At 44.0% G+C, this 22,771-nt stretch overlaps 1 protein-coding gene across 1 annotated transcript in view; it reads left to right on the top strand.

Moving 5' to 3' along the window:
* IFT172 (intraflagellar transport 172) overlaps window positions 1-22,771 on the top strand; it is a 649,332-nt gene that overhangs the window by 615,025 nt on the left and 11,536 nt on the right. Inside the window, exons 44-45 of the mRNA XM_029596359.1 lie at window positions 4,891-4,950; window positions 5,428-5,526. Coding sequence (XP_029452219.1) covers window positions 4,891-4,950; window positions 5,428-5,526 — 159 coding nt within the window. The remainder of the gene's footprint in view (window positions 1-4,890; window positions 4,951-5,427; window positions 5,527-22,771) is intronic.

The raw sequence follows: 22,771 nt of genomic DNA, 5'->3' as shown, positions 1-22,771 counted from the left end.
ACTGGATGCGTTGATTGGTGCCCTTCCACTGGAGAAACAGAGGATACCAGTATGTCCAACTCCTTCCACCCTGATTCCTTTATCGGACGACGTGGAAACACCGAGACCAGAACCTATGCCCAGGCTGTCTGGGATCTTGCCAACGACTCGCCCATCGATGTCACCAATACCATCGATACTGCATCGTCCTCAATCGGTGCCTCCATCGATGCCGTCGGTGCCGCCTCCGATGCCATCGGTGCCTAGGCCTGATCCTTCAGGAATAGCACCATTACTTCCCTCTGGAGATCCTATGGGAGAAGGTGATCAGCTTTACGATCCTTGGACAGATGATTCTTCTCAGGATTCTGATGATCTACCTTCAGAGCCTTCTCCCCCTGAGGAGAGAAGATGTTCTCCTCCAGAGGACCTGACCTTTATTAATTTTATAAAGGAAATGTCTGAAGCCATACCATCCCAACTTCAGACGGAAGAGAACTCCAGATACAAGATGCTGGAAGTGCTCCAGTTCATAGATACACCCAAGGAGATCATGTCCATACCTGTTCATGAAGTCCTCCTGGACTTGTTGAAGAGGAATTGGGAGCATCCAGGCTCTGTACCACTGGTGAATCGAAAAACAGATGCCACCTACCTGGTACAGACAGCCCCTGGTTTCCAAACACCACAGTTGGATCACCATTCTGTGGTTGTAGAGTCAGCCCAGAAAAAGGCACGACGTTCTAAGCCTCATTCTTCCATACCTCCAGGGAAAGAACAGAGGGCCCTGGATGCATTTGGCCGTCATGTTTTTCACGGCCCAATGCTTATTTCTCACATTGCTTCCTACCAATTATACGTAACCCAGTATAACAGGGACCTATTTAAAAAGATCCAGGAATTTTCTGAATCTTTACCCAACCAGTTTCAGGATCATCTCAATGCCCTGCCTCAAAAGGGTCTAGATGCTGGCAAACATGAGGTCCGCGCTGCCTATGATATTTTTGATACTGCTTCCAGGGTGTCCGCAGCGGGGATTAGTGCACGTAGATGGGCCTGGCTGAAGTCCTCTGACTTAAGACCAGAAGTACAGGACCGGTTGGTTGACCTGCCCTGCGCTGGAGATAATCTCTTCGGGGACAAAATCCAGGAGACCATAGCACAGTTCAAAGACCACCACGAGACGCTACTCTAGCTTTCATCGGTGCCTTCTGATCTCCCGTCCATCTCTAAAAGGACATTCCAAAGAGACTCTTAGCGGCTGTCCTTCAAGCCACAGAGATATTATCCTCCTGCTACTCGAGGTTGCCCCTCCCGACCTTACCAGAAAGGTCAGACCAGACAATCCAGGCCTCAAAAAACTCAGCCAGCTCCTCCACTGGGCCCAGCTGCTGGATTTTGACTCCTCGCTGGAGAGCATAAGACAACCTCCTCTACCGTCCTTACCCATCAGCGGCCGGTTCTGCCACTTCACCGACATATGGCACACGATCACTTCAGATCAGTGGGTGCTCACTGTACTGACTCAAGGTTACTACCTCAACTGCCTGACTGTACCGGCAGACTCCCCACCTCGACTGACGTGGGGATCATTCAACCACTCCTCTCTTCTGGAGGAGGAGTTTTCAACCCTCCTGAGGTCCCAGGCGATAGAACCAGTGCCTCTCTCCCAGGAGGGGCAGGGGATCTATTCCTGGTATTTCCTCATTCCAAAAAAGTCAGGAGGCATTCATCCAATCCTGGACCTGCATGCCTTAAACAAGTATCTACAGAAGGAAAAGTTAAGGATTGTAACCTTGGGCTCTCTACGTCCTCTTCTACAAAGAGAATATTGGCTTTGCTGTCTGGATCTTCAGGACGCGTACACACACATCTCGATCACTCCGTCTCACCGCAAATTCCTTCGATTCCTAGTCGGCCCCCAGCACTTCCAGAACCAGGTACTGCTATTCGGCCTAGCATCCGCACCTTGAGTCTTTACCAAGTGCTTCGTAGTGGTCACGGCCTACCTGAGGTGTCAAGGCATCCATGTCTACCCTTATCTCGACGACTGGCTGATAAGGGCTCCAACTCAAAAGGACGCACTAGCCTCCTTATGTCTAACTCTCCATACATTGCTGTCTCTCGGGTTTCTGATCAACTATCCCAAGTCCAGCCTAGTTCCATCTCAAGCCCTATCCTTCATAGGAGCCGACCTGGACACTGTGCAGGCGAAAGCATTCCTCCCTCAGGATCGAGCTCGTACTCTCATGTCCCTAGCACAATGCCTCCAGGATCGATATTACACGATAGCTCGTCATTTCCTCATTTTGCTGGGTCACATGGCATCCTCTGTACATGTCACTCCAATGGCTTGGCTCGCCATGAGAGTCATGCAATGGACTCTGAAGTCCCAATGGGCTCAGGCTTATCAATCAATGTCCTGCATTGTCCACGTTACCAAACAGCTCCGCCTGTCACTGGCCTGGTGGATGCGGCTCTCCAATCTTCTTCAAGGCCTTCCCTTTCAAATTCCAGAACCTCAAATTATCCTGACAACGGACTCCTCAAACCTAGGTTGGGGTGCTCATGTCGACGGCCTACAGACTCAGGGAACCTGGTCTCCAGAGGAAGCCATACATCAGATAAATTTCCTGGAGCTTCGTGTGATCAGATATGCCCTCAGAGTCTTTCAGGACTGCCTCTCAAACAAGGCCATCCTAATTCAGACCGACAACCAGGTGGCGATGTGGTACATCAATAAGCAAGGGGGAACGGGCTCCTACCTTCTGTGTCAGGAACCTGCACAGATATGGGCGTGGGCTCTTTCCCACTCGATGTACCTCAGAGTGACTTACTTGGGCGTGGACAATGTTCTAGCGGACAAGTTGAGTCAAACCTTCCATCTGCACGAATGGTCTCTCAACTCCACGGTAGCAGACACAATCTTCCAACGTTGGGGGTATCCACAAATAGACCTCTTTGCGTCCATCCACAACCGCAAAGTAGAGAACTTCCGCTCGATCACTCACAGCCGCCACTCACAGCCAAGGGACGCTTTTGCCCTCTAGTGGTCCAGCGGTCGCCTCTACGCGTACCCTCCACTTGCACTCATGTTGAAGACTCTCGTGAAGTTACGAAGGGACAAGGGCTTCATGATTCTGATAGCCCCTCACTGGCCACCCCAAGTCTGGTTCCCAATCCTCCGGGACCTATCAGTTCGCCGGCGCATCCCTCTAGGGGAGGATCCGCTTCTGATAACTCAGAATGACAGGTGCTTACACCACCCCAACCTCCAAGCCATATCCCTGACGGCCTGGATGTTGAAAGGTTAATACTCCAACCCCTTAACCTTTCAGAGTCGGTTTCCCGAGTCCTGGTAGCTTCACGAAAGCCTTCCACGAGATGCTCTTATCGTTCTAAGTGGAAAAGGTTTACGGTCTGGTGCACGTCCATGTCCATAGACCCCTTCTCTTGTTCCACTGCGAAGTTTCTGGACTATCTCTGGCATCTGTCAGAATCAGGCCTGAAAACTTCCTCTATAAGGGTGCATGTCAGTGCGGTAGCTACTTTCCATTACGGCATGGAAGATGTCTCTATTTCGACACAGCCCTTAGTCACATGCTTCATGAGAGGTTTGCTCCACCTGAAACCTCCATTGCACCCTCCGGCCCCCGCTTGGGACCTTAACGTAGTCTTAGGGCATCTCATGAAACCTCCGCTTGAGCCTCTCAACTCCTGCAATCTCCGCTATCTCACCTGGAAAGTAATTTTTCTTCTCTTTACAACATCCGCTCGCAGGGTTAGTGAGTTACAGGCATTAGTAATCTTACCCGCCTTACACTAAAATTCTACATGAGAGTGTGGTCTTCTGTACACACCCTAAGTTTTTACCGAAGGTAGTGTCGGAATTTCATCTTAATCAATCCATCATCTTATCAACTTTCTTTCCAAGGCCCCATTCAAACCCAGGAGAATAGGCTCTACATTCCCTGGACTGCAAACGTGCCCTAGACTTTTATCTGGAGCGCATGTCAGCCCATAGGAAGTCCACTCAATTATTTGTTTCTTTCAATAACATCAAATTGGGAAATCCAGTGGGAAAACAGACCCTTTCCTCCTGGTTGGCGGACTGTATCTTCTTTTGCTACCAGCAAGCAGGCATTCCGCTACAAGACTGTGTAAAAGCACACTCTGTTAAGGCCATGGCAACCTCAGTGGCACACCTTTGTTCGGTGCCACTTATTGATATTTGTAAAGCTGCGACCTGGAGCTCTCTCGATACCTTCACAGCCCATTATTGCTTGGATAAGGCTAGCAGGCAAGATTCCATTTTTGGCCAGTCTATTCTACACAACTTATTCTCAGCTTAACTACCCAACATCCTACCAGCGACCCGTTCAGGGTTTTCAGGATGCTCTCCTACCCAAATCCACCCCTGTTGTTGTGCCTGTTGCACGTCTTTGGGTGCCTTTGTGCATTGCTCGGGCATCCTCAGCTCGCTACTCACGCATATGTGAGGACTACCATCCTGCTTGTCCTGTGAGAAAGCAGAGTTGTTACCTGTAACAGGTGTTCTCACAGGACAGCAGGATGTTAGTCCTCACGAAACCCGCCCGCCACCCCGTGGAGTTGGGTTCGCTTGCACTTTATTTTATTTTTCGCATGTACTTCTTGCTATACACGAGACTGAAGGGGGACCCCTACTGAATGCAGGGTTGGTGCCATGCTGGGCATGCCCAGTGGGTGCCAGTCAAAGTTCTAGAAACTTTGACAAAAGTGTTCCGTGATTGGGCTCCATCCTGATGATGTCACCCATATGTGAGGACTAACATCCTGCTGTCCTGTGAGAACACCTGTTACAGGTAAGCAACTCTGCTTTACATTGTTTGCAGCACTTGCTCATGTTCTCTCTCTTTTTCCAATATCCAGATAGTGGGCTGGGAAAATATGGCATTCATCTTCCTAAACCGATTTTTGGACCTTGTTGATGTAAGTACTTAGCCCAAGGGGCTGCATATTATTTCCTTGTCATATTAAGCATGCAATGTTCTTGGAACAAATTACTTATCCCTTACTTTGTTTATCTTTGTGTATGACTAGATTCCCAATTTTTTCTCTCTTTTTATGTTATGTTTTTTTCTCTCAATCTTCTTATTCTAACTCAGTTCTTTTGTGCCTGATGCACTTGTTGATCTGTCACTTGTTCTGTTAACTCCGCTTCCAGATATAAGTCCCTTTATGTTTAGATGTAGCAAATTAATGCTTCTGCTATTGGCTACTAATAATAATATTAATAATGATTACTGCAAAGTGCAGCCTTTTATTGCACTTTTTATTGATTATTTCATACTTCATTATACAACCAATGAAATCTGAATTCTCAAAATTATAACTAAAATATGCAAAGAGACAGCAAGAGGGCCTGTAGAGGTATAGTAGTTTTATGTGTTCTTGCTTCCTTCCAAGGCAATTGAAGAAGGAAACCTTGATGCTCTTGACCACTCAGACTTTCAGGATACAGATATTCCCTTTGAGGTGCCTCTTCCTGCTAAGCAGCATGTTTCAGTGAGTATAATATCCTTTTCCAATTTTCTTTCAGAATCTCAAAATATCTTGTTATGGTCTGCTTCTATCAGGGTGGCAATAAACTGCCAGTACTTGTTACTTAACCTGAATTGTGGGACTAGGATATGGAGAAGAGAAGCCAGTACCTCTAATAGGGACTTCATGTATTAGGTAGGATGAGATGGAGTTAGTGAAATTTTACATATTCTGATATGGTTAAATTAGGCAGTATGATTGTCTCAGGAAAAATATGAATATGATTTTCCTTAGCTGTGTTATTTCTCACTGATAAACCCAATCTTTCACATCTGCTGTTAATTCTTCTACCTAGTGTCTGGCTGTGACATTCAATTTCCATTTCTCTTCCTTGCCCTTGCTTTAACTATTATTCTTTGATATAAGCAGGAACAAGTATCCACACAGATAAATGGGGGTTCCCTGTATGTACCCGGATCAGACCAGACTCCTGGGTTTTGCCTCCCCATCAGCAGATGGAGACAGAGAAGTTTTGACTGACTCTGCCCTATACCCTCAGGTGCCACCTACAGTCCATCAATATTTCTCTATATGGGTCTCTCTTGTGTCAATATGGAAGATTCTTCCAAAGCTTTATAATAAAAACTTCTGAGCATGCACAGGGTTTCCCACATGCTATCAAACTATTGCTCCACAGTTTTTTTCTTATCTGTCAGTGGAGGTTATCCAGCTGGGTATCTGCAAATGGGTTTTCTTGTTTTTTTCCTCCTTTGTTGCTCTGAAGATTTTTCTTCTAGTTGGATATCTTGTTTTTCATCCTTTTAGACTCCCTAGTTAGGATTTTCGGCACCTTTCCAATTTTCTTTGATTTTATTACTGCTGCCTCATCTCAGTATGTGACCACAGATTCGGTACATGCAGCATGGTCACATTTTCTTCTTTCAGCACATTCTTCATTCACTGTAAAATTTAATCTTTTGATTTTCTATCAATTATTTTCCAAATTGTGTCTTGAGAAGCAAGCTAGCAGATTCAAATGTTTCCAAAAGATGCCCTTCACAGATTGTTTATGAGTGTTTGGTTAAAGGAAACTACATCTTGCATATGGCATCTGCAGGAGAGACTTTGACCTAGTTGATCAATGTAAGCTGGACTTACTATCAGTGGAACTAGTGACCAGGCCTCATTGAAGTAGTCGTTAGCTGTTTCAATGCCTCTGTCCAATGATAGGACCTGGAATAGTCCTGCTCCCCTCTGTTTGTTATCATGATAGAGGCTCAATGGATTCAATTCTCAAATCGAAGCAGGTGAGTACCAAGATTCTAGCAGAGATTTTGGTATCTCAGTGTTCTCCATCTATGCACTACTCCAAGCGCTCAAATATTATCAAAGTGCCTCCCTCTGAAACAATAGTTTCCGCAGTACTGTCAAACTTATCCTGAGGTCAGTCTCTGCTGATCTCCCAAGGGCCAAGATCTGGATGTCCACACAGCTTTTGTGGACATCTAATCCCTTACTGGGCAGACTAGATGGGTCAATTGATCATTTTGCTGTTATCTACTGTGTCGCAGATCCCTCTCCAATTCTGTCACTTGAGATGTTCCTTTCAGAGTTGGTTGAATGACTCTATGAAAAACTCATCTAATGCCTACATTTGACACCTTGACCTCTACAGGTGTATCAAACAATCTGTCTCCAGTGGCTTCACTGTGGGCACTGGATATTTTGCTGTCTTCAGTTCAGACTTATGTGTCATTGCCAAACATATCAAGGGGTTAGGTTGACCAGAATGACTGAGTAGTTGTAGTGATTGTCATCTCCTCATTATGGAGAAGTTTTCTATTAAACATGTGCTTTTGGTGCCTATCTTTCACAGGTTTGTTAGATCTTGCAACTCTTCCCAGTCAGTGGAGAAGAGTGGCTCAGAAGAATCCTCGGACAACTTTGATAGTAAAATAGAGTGGCTATAAAGAGGAGTACTCTTTGGAACTGTCCTTGGAGCCTTGTCAACAACCAGCAGGAAATCACTGCCTGCTAGTAGACATTTCTTTCCCACAATTTGCCCAGAAGATGGATAAGGCCATTCTTTATTTGCAGATTCCAGGAGAGCCTAGACTAGATGTTTCAAAGTAATTGGTTACAGCAGGCCTGATGCAAGGGTGCTATCTCAGGGAGCAAATAACAGGAAGGAGATCTACTTCATGGCATCTGTAGGAAACTTGCAATTTGACTTGGCCACTGTATGCAAAAGAATGCTGGACTTGCTGGACCTTAGTCTTGATCCAGCATGGTATTTCTTCTGTTCTTATGAATCCTCTTTAGGCAGTATGCCAGGGTACTCATACAGTCAAAGGAATGAAGAGCCTGTTCTCCTTTGTGTGCATGTGGTCTTGGAAAGAATATAGGTAGTACAATAGCTTGATTAATATGGGACACAGAAATTACTTTTGGAGGTGATAAAATTGCAGGTATGATGAATATGAAACTAGATCCTGTAGTTCACTTACTCTGCATGCCAAAGTGAAGGGCATGAGAAACACTTTCCACATGAGAAACGTCAAGTCCTCCAACACAAGAGGTTCGAAAGGTTTCATGAGTTAAGCTAGACTACATTGAGGCCCCAAGGTACTGGAAATGTACTGAAAGGAGGACTGGAATGCCACAGTCCTTTCATGAATCTGTATACCAAAAGATGGAGGGAGATAGGAATTCCTTCCACTAGCTGGCAGTATACTGCAATGGAACTGAGATGAACTTTGACTGAAGAGGTGATAAGGCCTGAGAACAAGGAGGAAGTATAGCTATCGAAGCAAATTCCATTGACTACAGGAGAAGGGATCCAGATGGCTGGCCCCATATCAAATCAAGAACCTCTTCCACTTGAAACTATAGAATCTTCTGGTCAAAGTCGTTTTAGCTGTGAAATCAGTACATCCTCCACCTTCTTTGGAAGGCATAAGGAGCTGACTATTGTGTACCAGAGATGGTAGGTTCAACTGATAGTCTGTCATCCTCCTGAGTGTACAGAGTAGACAGACGTTCCAATTTAGCAGAAAAGCATCAGGACCTGATCAAAGCTGCTCAGATGCATTAAGCATTGAGCAGAACTTCTCAACCTTCCTGTCGACCTCTGAGGCAAATAGGCTGATCATCTGATTACACCAGCTACTGACTAAGTTGTCTGCTGTTTTTGTTTTTGTTTTTTTTGTTTGTTTTTTTAAACTGTTTTTATTCAACTTGGCTTGCAACAACTCACAATCATGCCACATCAATTACAGGTCTTGAACACAATAAGGATAATATGACAAGAGCAATAAACATAGCAGTATTTCTTCCCCCTCCCACCCAAGCAATTGATACTTAACAGTCAAAGTTAGTGTGACCATGATGAAAATAGTAAATAGCAACTGATAGGTAAATAGTAGCCTCAATTAAGTTTGGTACTAGACCATCCGCAGATGCTTTAGCAAGTCCCTGGGCATCTCCAACAAGAACGGTTTCCAAGTGTCCTTGTGACGCTTTTTCTTTTTCTTTGATGCTTCAAGGATTGATCTGCTTTCCAAAAGATATAGTTCCAACTTTTAAGTTGCACCAGTTCTCCAGTGAGGGGCACAGATGATTCAGCCATTCACAAAGTGATAGCCTCAGCGCAATTAATACCCTTTGGTTAGTAATAACAAAGCTTCAGAATTCATAGAATATTTGTCCTTAATACCAAGAATGCAAAAGGCAGGACCCCAAATTGTGCTACTGATTTCCAAAAAGTTTGAATTGTTTTACATTCCCACAAGTAATGAAAGAGAAGCTTGTGCTTGTGAGCATTTAAGGCACTGATCAGATGATGCAATCCCTGCTAAGAAGGCTCTGTGAGGCCAAAAAATAGATCTATGCAAGATTTTAACATTTTATTTTATTTAACATGTTTTATATACTGTGATTCGGTTTCGCCATCATAACGGTTTACAGTAATCATAATAGGTTAACATAGTTACGTCGGGGTTTCAATAGTGAGTATAATAGGTATAAAATAGAAGCAACAAAAAGTGTTGGTTATAACATCTTGTAAAGGTTCTTGAGTAGTGTATAGTGGGTTTAGCGGTTATGATGAGACTCCACGGGTGGACACGATGGGATCTCTGATTTCTTGGTGTTGTATTGGGTGGGAGTCTGTTGGTTATGATGGTTGATTACATCTGAATAGGCTCTGGTGAAAAGCAAGGTTTTTAACTCTTTTTTTAAAAGGTTTTGGTGTTTGGTTGTCTTCTTAAACTGATTGGTAAAAAGTTCCATAGTGCAGGGCTGGCGATGGATATAGCTCTCTCACGGGTTGAGATCAGATGAGTGGTTCTTACGTGAGGAATTTTGAGGAGGCCTTTATTAGCGAAGGTTCCTTTTAGTAGTGTGTAGTTCGATGTGATTGCTTAGCCAGTAGTTGTACTGTCCTATGATTATTTTGTGGAGGATTGTTAAAACTTTGTAGTCAATTCGGTATTTTATTGGAAGCCAGTGTAAAGAGATGAGGGTTGGAGTAATATGCTCGTGTTTCTTTGTTCCTATTAGAATTCTGGCAGCTGCGTTCTGTAGTATTTGGAGTGGACGGATGGGAGCAAATGGTAGGCCAAGGAGTAGGGAATTGCAGTAGTCTATGTTGGAAAATGTGAGTAGTTGCAGGATTGTTCTAAAATCATTCTGTGTAAGGAAAGGCTTAAGACGTCTGAGTGTGAGTAATTTGTGATATCCTTCTTTAATTTTGTTATGTGGATTTTGTATGATAATTCTTTGTCTATGGTGATTCCTAGGTTTCTAGCATGGTTAACAGGAGAGATTATAGTTTTGGCGTTTTCTGTTTTGAGTGGTTGCATGCGTGAGTCATTGACTTTTTTGTCTAGGATGATTAATTCGGTTTTCTCGATGTTTATTATGAGTTTTAGGGTGGATAGACATTGTTTGATTTTTGTGAGATAGTTATTCTCTCGTAGGTTTCTTCAAGCGTATTCTGTATTGGAACCAGTATTTGAATGTCATCAGCGTATAGGAAATGAGTCAGACCTAGCAATCCAGAGTGTGACAAATTGGTAGGAGATAGATATTGAAAAGTGTAGCTGACAGGGCAGAACCTTGTGGGACTCATGTATTTAAGTTTACTTTATTCGATAGGTTGTTGTTGAATATTACTTGGAAACTTCTTTGAGATAAATAGGAGGTGAACCATTTTAGTATAGTACCTGTTGCCCCTATTTCGGATAGTCTGTCGAATAAGATGGAATGGTTGACTGTGTCGAAAGCGGCTGATAAATCCAGGAGTAATAAAATGTAACTTATTCCTTTGTCGAATCCTCGAAGTACTGTGTCATTTAGTGAAAGGAGTAATGTTTCTGTGCTTAAATTTTTCCTGAAACCAAATTGGGTGGGGTGAAGTATGTTCGGTTTTTTTTTTTTCAAAATAATTTTTATTAATAGGAAGACGTTACACAAATCTGAAATAACAATAACAGATGCAAACAGAAAAAAAAACTGCATACAATACAAGCGTTGCACAAAAATGTGTGGTTCAACAACCAATCCTCTGTCAATGTACTCCCCGGTTTTCCGTTTTTATACCCTCCATCCACTCCTGACCCTACCATCCCCACCCCAAATACCCAGCTCCAAAGCATCCTCATTCATACCGCATGCATACCACGGACAGATCTCGCATCCCCCCCCTAACCTCATTTAAGACCATACGGCCTTGTACCCAGTGTTATTAAGCTCAGTTTGGAGAGCCAGAGGAAACAGGGCATAACATGCATTCCAACAGGCAGTATATATCTTATCCAGTTTTCTCTTGCCAAGGCGAAAATCCATAAATTCCATCTGAAGTAGAGAGGCCATCCTGCCAAACCACGCATCAACAGAAGGCTACGTCAAGGAGTCAGTCCAGATAGCCAGTACGGTACGGCACGCCATCATAACCGCTAGGTGTTCAAATCTGCTCTGGAACGCGTACCAGGAACCTGAGAGGACTGTTGGTGTGCCATCAAAAGACGACCCATATGAGGGAGGACAATACCAGTACTTTCATTAATCACATCAAGGACTGACTTCCAAAAAAGCGCCACGTGCGGGCACGCCAACAAACGATGATATAAGTTGCCCTCAACAACGCCACACCGGCTAGATAAAGAAGACTGGGTAAGCTTCATATGAAATCGGCAAACATCATCACAGAAAATATTATGAAGAATTTTGAATTGGACCTCACGCAGCCCCTCGTCTGGCAATAACTGGTAAAGAGCCGTAAAGCAGCTCTTCAGGTAGGACGGGGCCAACTGTGAGTCCAACAAGGCAGTCCAACGAGTTGTAAGATGCTGTAATTGGCCTGCGTGGCCCAAGGACTGCCCTAATTTTTTGCATCCAGTAATCGTATTAGGTAGTGTCAAAAACCTTAGTAGCAAACGTCGTTTCTGCTGTCAGTTCCTCTACAGACCATGCGAGGGATTGAATATAATGACGGGCTTGCAGGTACGTATAAAAGCACTTAGTAGGCAGTTGGAACGTGTGTGTCAGAGTAGCGAAATCTTGGAGGACATGGGAATTGGGTTCAAACAAATGAAATATGTATATCACCCCATTGTCAGCCCGGCTATCCCTCCCCAGCACAAAACTTGCATTCCCTAGAAAAGGTAAAAAAAGGAAGGCTATGCCCCTCAAGCCCCACTGTTGCCGCAACCAGCGCCAGGCTCGGATACAAGGTTGTAAAAATATTCAAGGGTATGCCATGGTACTTCACAGCCCCGGGCGCATCTGAATAATACTTAAAGGGGAGCTAGGTTGAGACATCTTATGTAACATCCCTGAATCACAATAAGAGTAAGTTTCTGTAATCCATTCACCCACATACCACAACTGACAAGCCACATTATAGAGTCTAAAATCTGGTAAATTAAGCCCTCCCTGCTCTGGGGGGCGCTCCAGGACCGCATAAGCCAACCGAGCCCATTTCCCCTTCCACAAAAACTTTTGTAAACTAGCACGCAATTGCTGAAGATCCCCAGCTCTCAACGGGTATCATATGCAGCAGATAGAGAAGCTGTGGCACCATTACCATTTTAATAAGAGCACTTCTACCAAATAGGGAAAGTGGCAATGGGGTCCAGAGCTGCAGCTGCGCCTGAAGCTTAAGGAGACATGGGGCAATATTTAACTCATAAAGCTGTGCCAGCTTTCGGGGTATCCAGACGCCCAGATATTTGATCTTGCCAGGGGCCCACTGAAAAGGAAAGGGACCGTACCAGGCTCCAGGCAGGTGAGCATTTAGGACCAAAGCCTCTGACTTTCCATAATTGATTTTCAGCCCCACCACCAGTCAAACTAATCAAAAAGGTGAATAATAGTAGGCACACTGGTACAGGGTTGTCCCACAAACAGAAGGATGTGATCTGCAAACAAAGCAGTCTTCAAAGGGTGGCCATCTACACTAATCCCAGTGAATCCCAGGTCTCCTCTTAGCCGAATAACCAGGGGTTCCAATGCCAACACAAATAAGGAATTTTTTCCTGCTTTTTCTGTTTCACTGTAAACCGGCATGATTTGCATTTAATGCAAGAATGTCGGTATATAAAAGTTAAAAATAAATAAATAAATAGCAATGGGGAAAGGGGACAACCCTGCCTACCCCGCAGTGTAAAGGAAAAGGGTCGGTGGATCCCCCATTAAGCAAAATAGTGGCGCTAGGGTTACAATAAAGAGCCTTCAGCCATTGGAGATAGGCCCCTGAGAAGCCGTAACGTTGCAGAGCCCAGAACATGTATTCCCAGGATAAGGAATCAAATGCTTTTTCCGCATCCAGACTCAAAACCAGGGCCTCTGGTATCGATTGATAGCTTAATACCGCCAGCAAGCGCCAAACATTGCAGACCCCCTGTCGCCCCTTAACAAACCCCGTCTGATCTCTAGAAATAAGGAGGGGCAAAATTCCATTTAGCCGGGCCGCCAGGACAGCTGCCAGGATTTTAACGTCTACATTTAATAAGGAAATGGGTCTATAAGAACCCACCTCCAAGGGATCTTTTCCTGCCTTTGGGAGAACGACAATGACAGACCGATTAGAGTCCTCAGCCAGGCGATCAGTGAACAAAAAGTCTGCATAATATTTCTGCAATGGGGACAAGACTGAAAATTTCAATATCTTGTAAAATTCGGAGCCTAGCCCATCCTGGCCCGCTGCCTTGCCCAATTTAAGCTTGGAAATAACAGCACAGATTTCCCCCTTAGTGATAGGGCTGTTCAATGCAGTAATCTGATCTACAGTTAGCGAGGGCCATGAGATCCCCTGAAAGAGGGACTCAGCAACATCAGCGGCCATAGGCTTAGAGCCATAAAGAGACATAATAGTCCCGAAATCTACGGGCAATGTCAGGTGAGGTACTCAAGTGGACTCCCTGGCTATCCCTAATCCCCGTTACAGCTGCCCATTGCCCCCTAGGCCGAATAAGCTGGGTTTCAGTCTACCTGCCCCGTTCCCTTGTTTATATAAGTGATACTGATAGTAACTGAGCGATTTAAATGCCCTTTGGTGTAGTAAACCATTAAGAGCAGCCTTTGCCCTGTCAGCCACCGCCTTGGACTCCCCCGTCATGGAGGTCATTTGTTGTTGTTGAGCTTGTTTAAGAACAGCAGTTAACCTCAGAATTTCAGCATTGCATTTTTTATTTGCTCTAGCCACATATGCTATTATTGCACCTCGCATCACAACCTTACCAGCCTCCCACAAAATCACGGTGCTCATATCTAGGGTCGCATTATGTTTTAGGTATTCCAGCCATTGATTTTGTAAATAAGTCTGGAATACTTTGTCCAGCTATAAATCGGGACGCATGCACCAGGAGAATGGAGAGCGAGCCCTGGATCCACATTGTATTGTTGCTGTCACAGGGGCATGATCAGAGATAGAAATAGTACCAATAGTGGCCTCCGTCACCCTCGGGAAACAGCTATCCAATACCAGCAAGTAATCTAATCGGGAATAAGACTGGTGTGGGTTAGAAAAAAACGTAAAATCAGAGTCTCCGGGATGCAATACCCGCCAGATGTCCATTAATTGCAATTCATCACATAAGAGATTGACACCTTTACTCCTGTCTTGATTTTGCATAGGCTCGGGGGGTCTAATATCTAGCTGCTTATTAGCCACTGTATTAAACCCCCCCCCCCCCCCCCGACTACCAGGTGATAGTTAGGGAACTTAGCTAGACGACTCACCAAGGAAGCAAAAAATAGAGGAGAATATACATTAGGAGCATAAATATTACACAACACCATTTTCTGATCATAGACTCGACCTAAAGCAATCACATATCTCCCTTCTGAATCCTGGTATGTGCGCGCTAATTGAAATGGTAAATTTTTATGGATTAGAATGGCGACACCACGCTTCCTCGAACTAAAGGAGGAAAAGTAGCATTGACTCACCCAGTCTCTTTGTAGTTTAGCGTGCTCCTTATCTGAAAGGTGCGTTTCCTGCAGGAATACCATCTGGGCCCGCATGCGCTTAAACATTGTGAGTAACTTCTTTTGCTTAATCGGGGAGTGCACCCTGTCCACATTCAGTGAGACAATTTTAACCTGCGCCATACCTTGAATCCAGAAAGACACCTAAAAATGTCATTATTCACATTTGGACTTCCAAGGCCCCCCAGCCTGGGCCTTAGAAAACAGCTTGGCATACAATGAAACAGCCGCAAATACAATACGCCCTGCAAACAGAAAGAGGTTCCCCCTACACCCCCTCCCCCCCCAGCCAGTTGCTCACTCACACACACAAACCACAGCCACACCTACACATACCCCACATACCCCATACACCCCAAATACATCCACACCCAGAACTCCTTGCTCCTCAAGAGGCACAAAGTACCCAGTGGCCCTGGAGGGTTCACTGGCTTTCCTCTGCGGCCCCCCCCCCCCGCCCCGACACTGATCTTATAATGTCAGATATTAGAACAAATTAAAAAGAACATGGGAGGTGAAACTACCAACAGAACCATAAGACAACGGCCCATTCCTATGTATAGGACCAGAAACAGTCAATTATGTAATCCATTGGAGGAACAGAAGAAAGACTGGCACTGGCATAGCAAAGCCAGTATAACTCTGACACCTTCTGTCACCTCTGTAACTTCTGTCCACCTGGTCAAGATGGTGAGACGGACAGTGAAATGCTAAGAGAAATTAGGGAAGCTAACCAAATTGGTAGTGCAGTAATAATGGGAGACTTCAATTACCCCAATATTGACTGGGTAAATGTATCATCGGGACACACTAGAGAGATAACGTTCCTGGATGGAATAAATGATAGCTTTATGGAGCAATTGGTTCAGGAACCAACGAGAGAGGGAGCAATTTTAGATCTAATTCTCAGTGGAGCACAGGACTTGGTGAGAGAGGTAACGGTGGTAGGGATGCTTGGCAATAGTGATCATAATATGATCAAATTTGATTTAATGACTGGAAGAGGAACAGTGTGTAAATCCACAGCTCTCGTGCTAAACTTTCAAAAGGGAAACTTTGATAAAATGAGAAAAATTGTTAGAAAAAACTGAAAGGAGCAGCTACAAAAGTAAAAAATGTCCAAGAGTCGTGGGCATTGTTAAAAAATACCATTCTAGAAGCACAGTCCAGATGTATTCCACACATTAAGAAAGGTGGAAAGAAGGCAAAACGATTACCGGCATGGTTAAAAGGGGAGGTGAAAGAAGCTATTTCAGCCAAAAGATCTTCATTCAAAAATTGGAAGAAGGATCCAACAGAAGAAAATAGGATAAAGCATAAACGTTGGCAAGTTAAATGTAAGACATTGATAAGACAGGCTAAGAGAGAATTTGAAAAGAAGTTGGCTGTAGAGGCAAAAATTCACAGTAAAAACCTTTTTAAATATATCCGAAGCAGAAAGCCTGTGAGAGAGTCAGTTGGACCATTAGATGATCGAGGGGGTTAAAGGGGCACTTAGAGAAGGTAAGGCCATCGCAGAAAGATTAAATGATTTCTTTGCTTCGGTGTTTACTGAAAAGGATGTTGAGGAGGTACCCGTAATGGAGAAGGTTTTCATGGGTAATGATTCAGATGGACAATCAAATCACAGTGAACCTAGAAGATGTGGTAGACCTGATTGACAAACTGAAGAGTAGTAAATCACCTGGACCGGATGGTATACACCCCAGAGTTCTGAAGGAACTAAAAAATGAAATTTCAGACCTGTTAGTAAAAATGTGTAACCTATCATTAAAATCATCCATTGTACCTGAAGATTGGAGGATAGCAAATGTAACCCCAATATTTAAAAAGGGCTCCAGGGGCGATCCGGGAAACTAGAGACCAGTTAGCCTGACTTCAGTGCCAGGAAAAATAGTGGAAAGTGTTCTAAACATCAAAATCACAGAACATATAGAAAGGCATGGTTTAATGGAACAAAGTCAGCATGGCTTTACACAAGGAAAGTCTTGCCTCACAAATTTGCTTCACTTTTTTGAAGGAGGTAATAAACATGTGGATAAAGGTGAACCGGTAGATGTAGTATACTTGGATTTTCAGAAGGCGTTTGACAAAGTTCCTCATGAGAGGCTTCTAGGAAAAGTAAAAAGTCATGGGATAGGTAGCGATGTCCTTTCATGGATTGCAAACTGGCTAAAAGACAGGAAACAGAGAGTAGGATTAAATGGACAATTTTCTCAGTGGACAGTGGAGTGCCTCAGGGATCTGTATTGGGACCCTTTTCAATATATTTATAAATGATCTGGAAAGAAATACGACGAGTGAGATAATCAAATTTGCAGATGAGACAAAATTGTTCAGAGTAGTTAAATCACAAGCAGATTGTGATAAATTGCAGGAAAACCTTGCGAGACTGGAAAATTGGGCATCTAAATGGCAGATGAAATTTAATGTGGATAAGTGCAAGGTGATGCATATAGGGAAAAATAACCCATGCTATAATTACACAATGTTAGGTTCCATATTAGGTGCTACAACCCAAGAAAGAGATCTAGGCGTCATAGTGGATAACACATTGAAATCGTCGGTTCAGTGTGCTGCGGCAGTCAAAAAAGCAAACAGAATGTTGGGAATTATTAGAAAGGGAATGGTGAATAAAACAGAAAATATCATAATGCCTCTGTATCGCTCCATGGTGAGACCGCACCTTGAATACTGTGTACGATTCTGGTCGCCGCATCTCAAAAAAGATATAATTGCGATGGAGAAGGTACGGAGAAGGGCTACCAAAATGGTGATTGGTTTCTGCATAATATTTCCATTTTTCTTGCAAAAAAGATGCAAAATCATGTTTTTTTTAGAGAGCCATTCTTGCATTGCAAGATTCAGTAAAAGTCCTTTTTACCGATCCTTCTCTTCGTGTTTATCGCTATTAGCCATCTTGGATCGGCTTCCGCTTTGTTTTTTGGTACCATTCTCCAATTATTGAAAAATTGAAAACCTGGGGGACCTCCCATTGAACATATAACAGGGCAATGATCCGATATAACTAATTGTGTTATAACCACTGAGTTAATATCCTTACAAAGAGATTCTGACATCAGTATGTAATCTATTCTGGATTTTGTAGGATGTACCTTAGAATAGTGTGTGTAATCCCGTTCTTCAGGATAAGAGCGCCAAAGAAAGAGATTCACACAAAAAAGAGATACCTTTGCTCTTTCCCAGACCGGGAATTTTAGTTACTGTCTATCCAAAGAGGGGTCCACAACACAATTGAAGTCTACCCCTATAATCATAGATGACGAGGTAAACTCAGATAACTTGGTAGGCAAAAAATGTATGGTCATATCTCTTAGGAGCGTAAACTGAAGCTAACAGAACAGGCTTCCCAAATAATTTCCCTGTAATTATCATGATCCGTCCCTCGCTATCTTTCCATTGCTGTTCTAGGGAGAAAGATACCCATTTATGGATTAGAATCGCTACACCCCAGCGTTTGGTTGTGCCTGATGAGCAAAAATCTGATTAAAACCTTTTTTGTTTTGCAATTTGGCATGCTCCTTATCAGTCACTATGGGTTTCTTGTCTGTTAAGATAAAGGGGACTGACCCATTCGGGAGGAGGTGAGGAGAGGTCCCTTTCTGAAGGAGACATCGCCCTGCAAAAACTGAATTTATTTTCATCATACTCATTGGGCCCTGGTGCGGAAAAGGAGGCTTCATGACGTCATATCTGCCCGACGCTGGGAGGAGCCCTTAAGATCGGGCTTGCAGCTGCGTGAAAATTGGGACTGACCCGTTCGGGAGGAGGTGAGGAAAGGTTCCTTTCTGAGGGAGACATTGCCCTGCAAAAACTGAGTTTATTTTCATCGGCCTCATTGGGCCCTGGTGCGGAAACGGAGGCGTTGTGACATCATATCCGCCTGATGCCGGGAGGAGCCCTTAAGATCGGGCTTGCAGCGGCGTGCAGCTTTGTAAAGAAATTGAATTTTTTTTTCCAAGAAGACCACCCTGACTCTCCCAGTGCTTCAGTCCCCACAATTAGTGGTAGTATTATACAACGAAGTCATTGATCTAATTTTCCTGAACTTTCCTGGTATATATTACATATTATATAGAGAGAATGCTGCACAAAAGGAAGGGTAAAGTGAGGATCTTCCCTTCAGAATCCTCACTTCCATTAGACCAATGGGTCATCACTGACTTTGTAGTTTCCATTCCCGATCCTTTGCGGGTAAACCTCATTGGCGAAATAGGTAAATGAGTATCCTTTTCGCCGAGGATGTTTCACTTACACCGCCAGAACCTAGAACACCATTGCAAAAATTCCCTGGTAACAATGCTATTACATGGGAGATAGCTAATATACCTACTAGTCCCATGGCTGTGGGAAGCAGGGCATCGAGCCAGGTTGGAGGACCTGATGAGAATGTTTCACAATTGACATCTTTGGTGAACGAAGGAGCTATAGGAGGAATACATATACCAGCTCTCTCAGGAGATAAAGACCATCCTTTGGAAACTGTATTACGAGAGACTACAACTATTCCAGATCCCCTTAAGATTATGACGAGACCAGCAGTAGTGACATTAGATTCACGTTGGGATTTAACTGCGAGTCTCATGCAAGTTTTTAAGGATCAATCCCAGCGCCTGGAAGCTGTAGCATCTAAGTTGGATTTAGTGGCTGCAGACCAGCAAAAAATTATTTCAGACCATTCTTCTTATTCCCCATTTCTTGATTAATACCAATATGTACTCTCTTAGTAGAGAGTAGGGGGCCAGTAGTCCGGTGCCATCTCAAACGGGTTATTAATCATCTCAGTCGCAAGAGTTACCAAAGTCCCAAAGAGGAAAAATAAATGCTGTTTCTTGCGGTTCGTCATGTTTCACTATGAATCTTGAAGTGTGTCCGCGAAAGTTCGTGCCACTAAATAAAGACTTAATTGACCTCAGGGCCCGCCATTGCAACAGATTGTCACTTCAGGTCATCTATATATTTCTTAGCCTCTTGGGAATCTTCAAAGATCCGTGGGTCGCCATGATTCCATATTCTCAATCGTGCTGGAAATAATAGAGCAAATTTAACCTACTTAGTCGCCAATGACACACAAATAGGGCCAAATTCCTTCCGTTTCGCAGCTACTTTGACAGAAAAATCTTGAAAGATTTTAATGGGTTTATTTTGGTACTGCAACGGAGATTTCTTCCATGATGCTTGCCAAATTAGTTGTTTAAGACGAAAATCTAGAAAACGAGTGATAACAATTTGTGGTCTTCGGTCGCCATCTTTTTTTGGGCCTAGGCGGTGTGCTCTTTCTATTGCCATGGTCGATATTGGTCAGCTAGGCCCAGTTGTTCTGGTATCCAGGATGTTAGTATCTCGGCTAGTTTGTGCTTCTCAATTTCTTCTTCGAACCCAATAGAACGTAAGTTATTCCTACGAGAATGATTTTTGAGTTCGTCCAACTTATCCTCTTGTATAGTAATTATTTTTTGTAGCGCTTGTGCAAGCTGCCGCCATCGTATCATCTTCCACAATTGTCATGCGGCCCTCCAACGCTACCACCTGGGACTGAATTCGGTAATCGCTGATTTGAGATCCGAGAGTTGTGCAGTAATTGATGTAAAGTGGTCTGAAATCATTGTTTTCACTGCCGTGGTAATCACTTGCATCGTTGCTTCATTAAGAGTACAATCTGTTAGGTTTTCAGCTGGAATTGTAGCGGTGGCCATTTTCTCCTCACTTACTTTCGGCTTTTCTTCGTCCCATTTAACCGGTTTTATCAACATTCCCGAGGGCGATTTGTGCATATAACGATCAATATTCATAAGCACTGATCTTCAATGGGTTGTTGGTTCCCACTTCGTCTTTAAAATCGCCCCAAAATCGTGTTTTTAGAAGATGGTACCGGGAGCCAGGAGCACACATGTGTGCTCTGGCTCAGCACATCACATGACCCCCCCGTCTGCTGTTTTTTGATTCAGTACTCTGCTGAGTCTGTCCGCCAATGCATTCTGGATTCCAAAAAAGGTTGCCTGGAGATTGGCGTTGTGATGCCCAGCCCAAACCCGGATTTGGATGGCCTCCTGACAAAAGGCTTAAGAGCCTATATCTTCCTATTTATTTATGCAGAACATGGTCATTTGATTGTCCATATGATTAAGATTCACTTTTCCAAACAGAGGTGAGAGAGAGCCCTCACAGCATTATGAATGGATCAAAGCTCCAGGTGGTCGATTTGTAGATCACTCTGTTGGGAACAACAATCCTTGGTCCACATCACACCGGTATTTGCTGCCCTCCCCTCCATCTCCCTCCCCCATCCCGATGAGAAAGAGTGCAAGTACTTCACAGATCCCATGAAGTAGACCTATTACTCGCCCCAATCCATGTGTAGAATTTCTGGCTTCCTCCACCACTGTGAAGGGATGCTGTCAACTAGAGGTCACAGATATTTGGTGGAATAATGGTTGACAGAGCTGATCCCATTGACTTTGGAGACCCCATTGAAGGTCCTGCATATGCAGACAAGACTAGGGTACCACATGTACCACAGCCACCATGTGACAAAGAAGGACCAGGACCAATCTTGACACTCCAACCTGCTAAAATAGGTCTCTTACTAGACCAACCAGCAATGCAGTCCTTTCAACAAAGAGAATTACCTTTTCCCCAAGAGACTTTAACCAAGCTCCTATGAACTGATTTCTTTGAGCCAGAACCAGGTTTGACTTGGTAAAGTTGACTTGGAAATGCAAAGACTGGGGAAGATGAATGAACTTCTCGAGGGACTCCAGAATTCCTGATGGAGATGAACTCATCACTGACCAGTCATCTAGGTATGGGAATATGCAGACTCCTTGCACACAAAGCTGTGCCATTACCACCACAAGGCATTTTGTGAACACCTTTAGGGCTGCCAAGAGGCCAAAGGGGAGCACCTGGTATTAATAGTATACTTCCTTTACTACGAACCTGAGGAACTTCCAGTGGGCAGGATGAATGGGAATGTGTTCATTAGCAGCTTTCAGATCCAGACACCCATCCACTCCCTCGATTGAATGAAAGGAAGAATCATCTGGAAAGAGTTCCTCTTTAACTTCTTCTAAACCAGCAATTTATTCGGTCTTTACAAGTCCAGTATAGGCCTTAATCCCCCTGACTTCTTGGGAAATATCAATCCCTGGCCACACTTCTAGGAAGGTACAAATTAAACTGCCCTCTGTTGGATGAGAGGCTCCACTTCCAACTGTAGTTGAGCCAATTGAGAAAAGGATCAGAGTTGAAGACTGAAATGCATTGGGTCAGAGGAGGCGAGAGAAGTGTAATCTGTAGCCATACTCCACAAGTCTCTCAGGACACACCGGTCCTTGGTAATCCGGAGCCATTCCAAGAAGGAGGACTTAACCATTTTCCCCACCAGAGGAGATGGGGAGGCAGGTGTCAGAATCATCTTTAACTGAGGTTCGGTTTAGGCTACGTCTTCTGCTGAGCCATATGCTAATACCTTTCCTTCTGCTAATCTTAAGCGGGCAACTGCTACTGCTGAAGGGTAGGAGGAGCTAAATATTGAAAAGAGCAGAAGGAACATCTTTGAAAGAATGAACATTTGTAGGAGAATTAGTGGCTTTAGGGAGGAGCCAGTTGGTTCCTTGTCACAACTGATAACAATTGTAATGTTGACTGATACTCCTTAATCTCAGAGTCACTGTTTCTTGAACTATGTTGCCTATCTGGTCATCCCCTGTACAGGGCATATATGTCTTCTCGGAGGCCACTTGTCCACAATTGT

The sequence above is a fragment of the Rhinatrema bivittatum genome, chromosome 3 (assembly GCF_901001135.1).
Source record: "Rhinatrema bivittatum chromosome 3, aRhiBiv1.1, whole genome shotgun sequence".
Taxonomy (NCBI): Eukaryota; Metazoa; Chordata; class Amphibia; order Gymnophiona; family Rhinatrematidae; genus Rhinatrema; species Rhinatrema bivittatum.
Note: the sequence above shows the minus strand (reverse complement) of the source record. Positions and strands in the feature narration are given on the sequence as shown.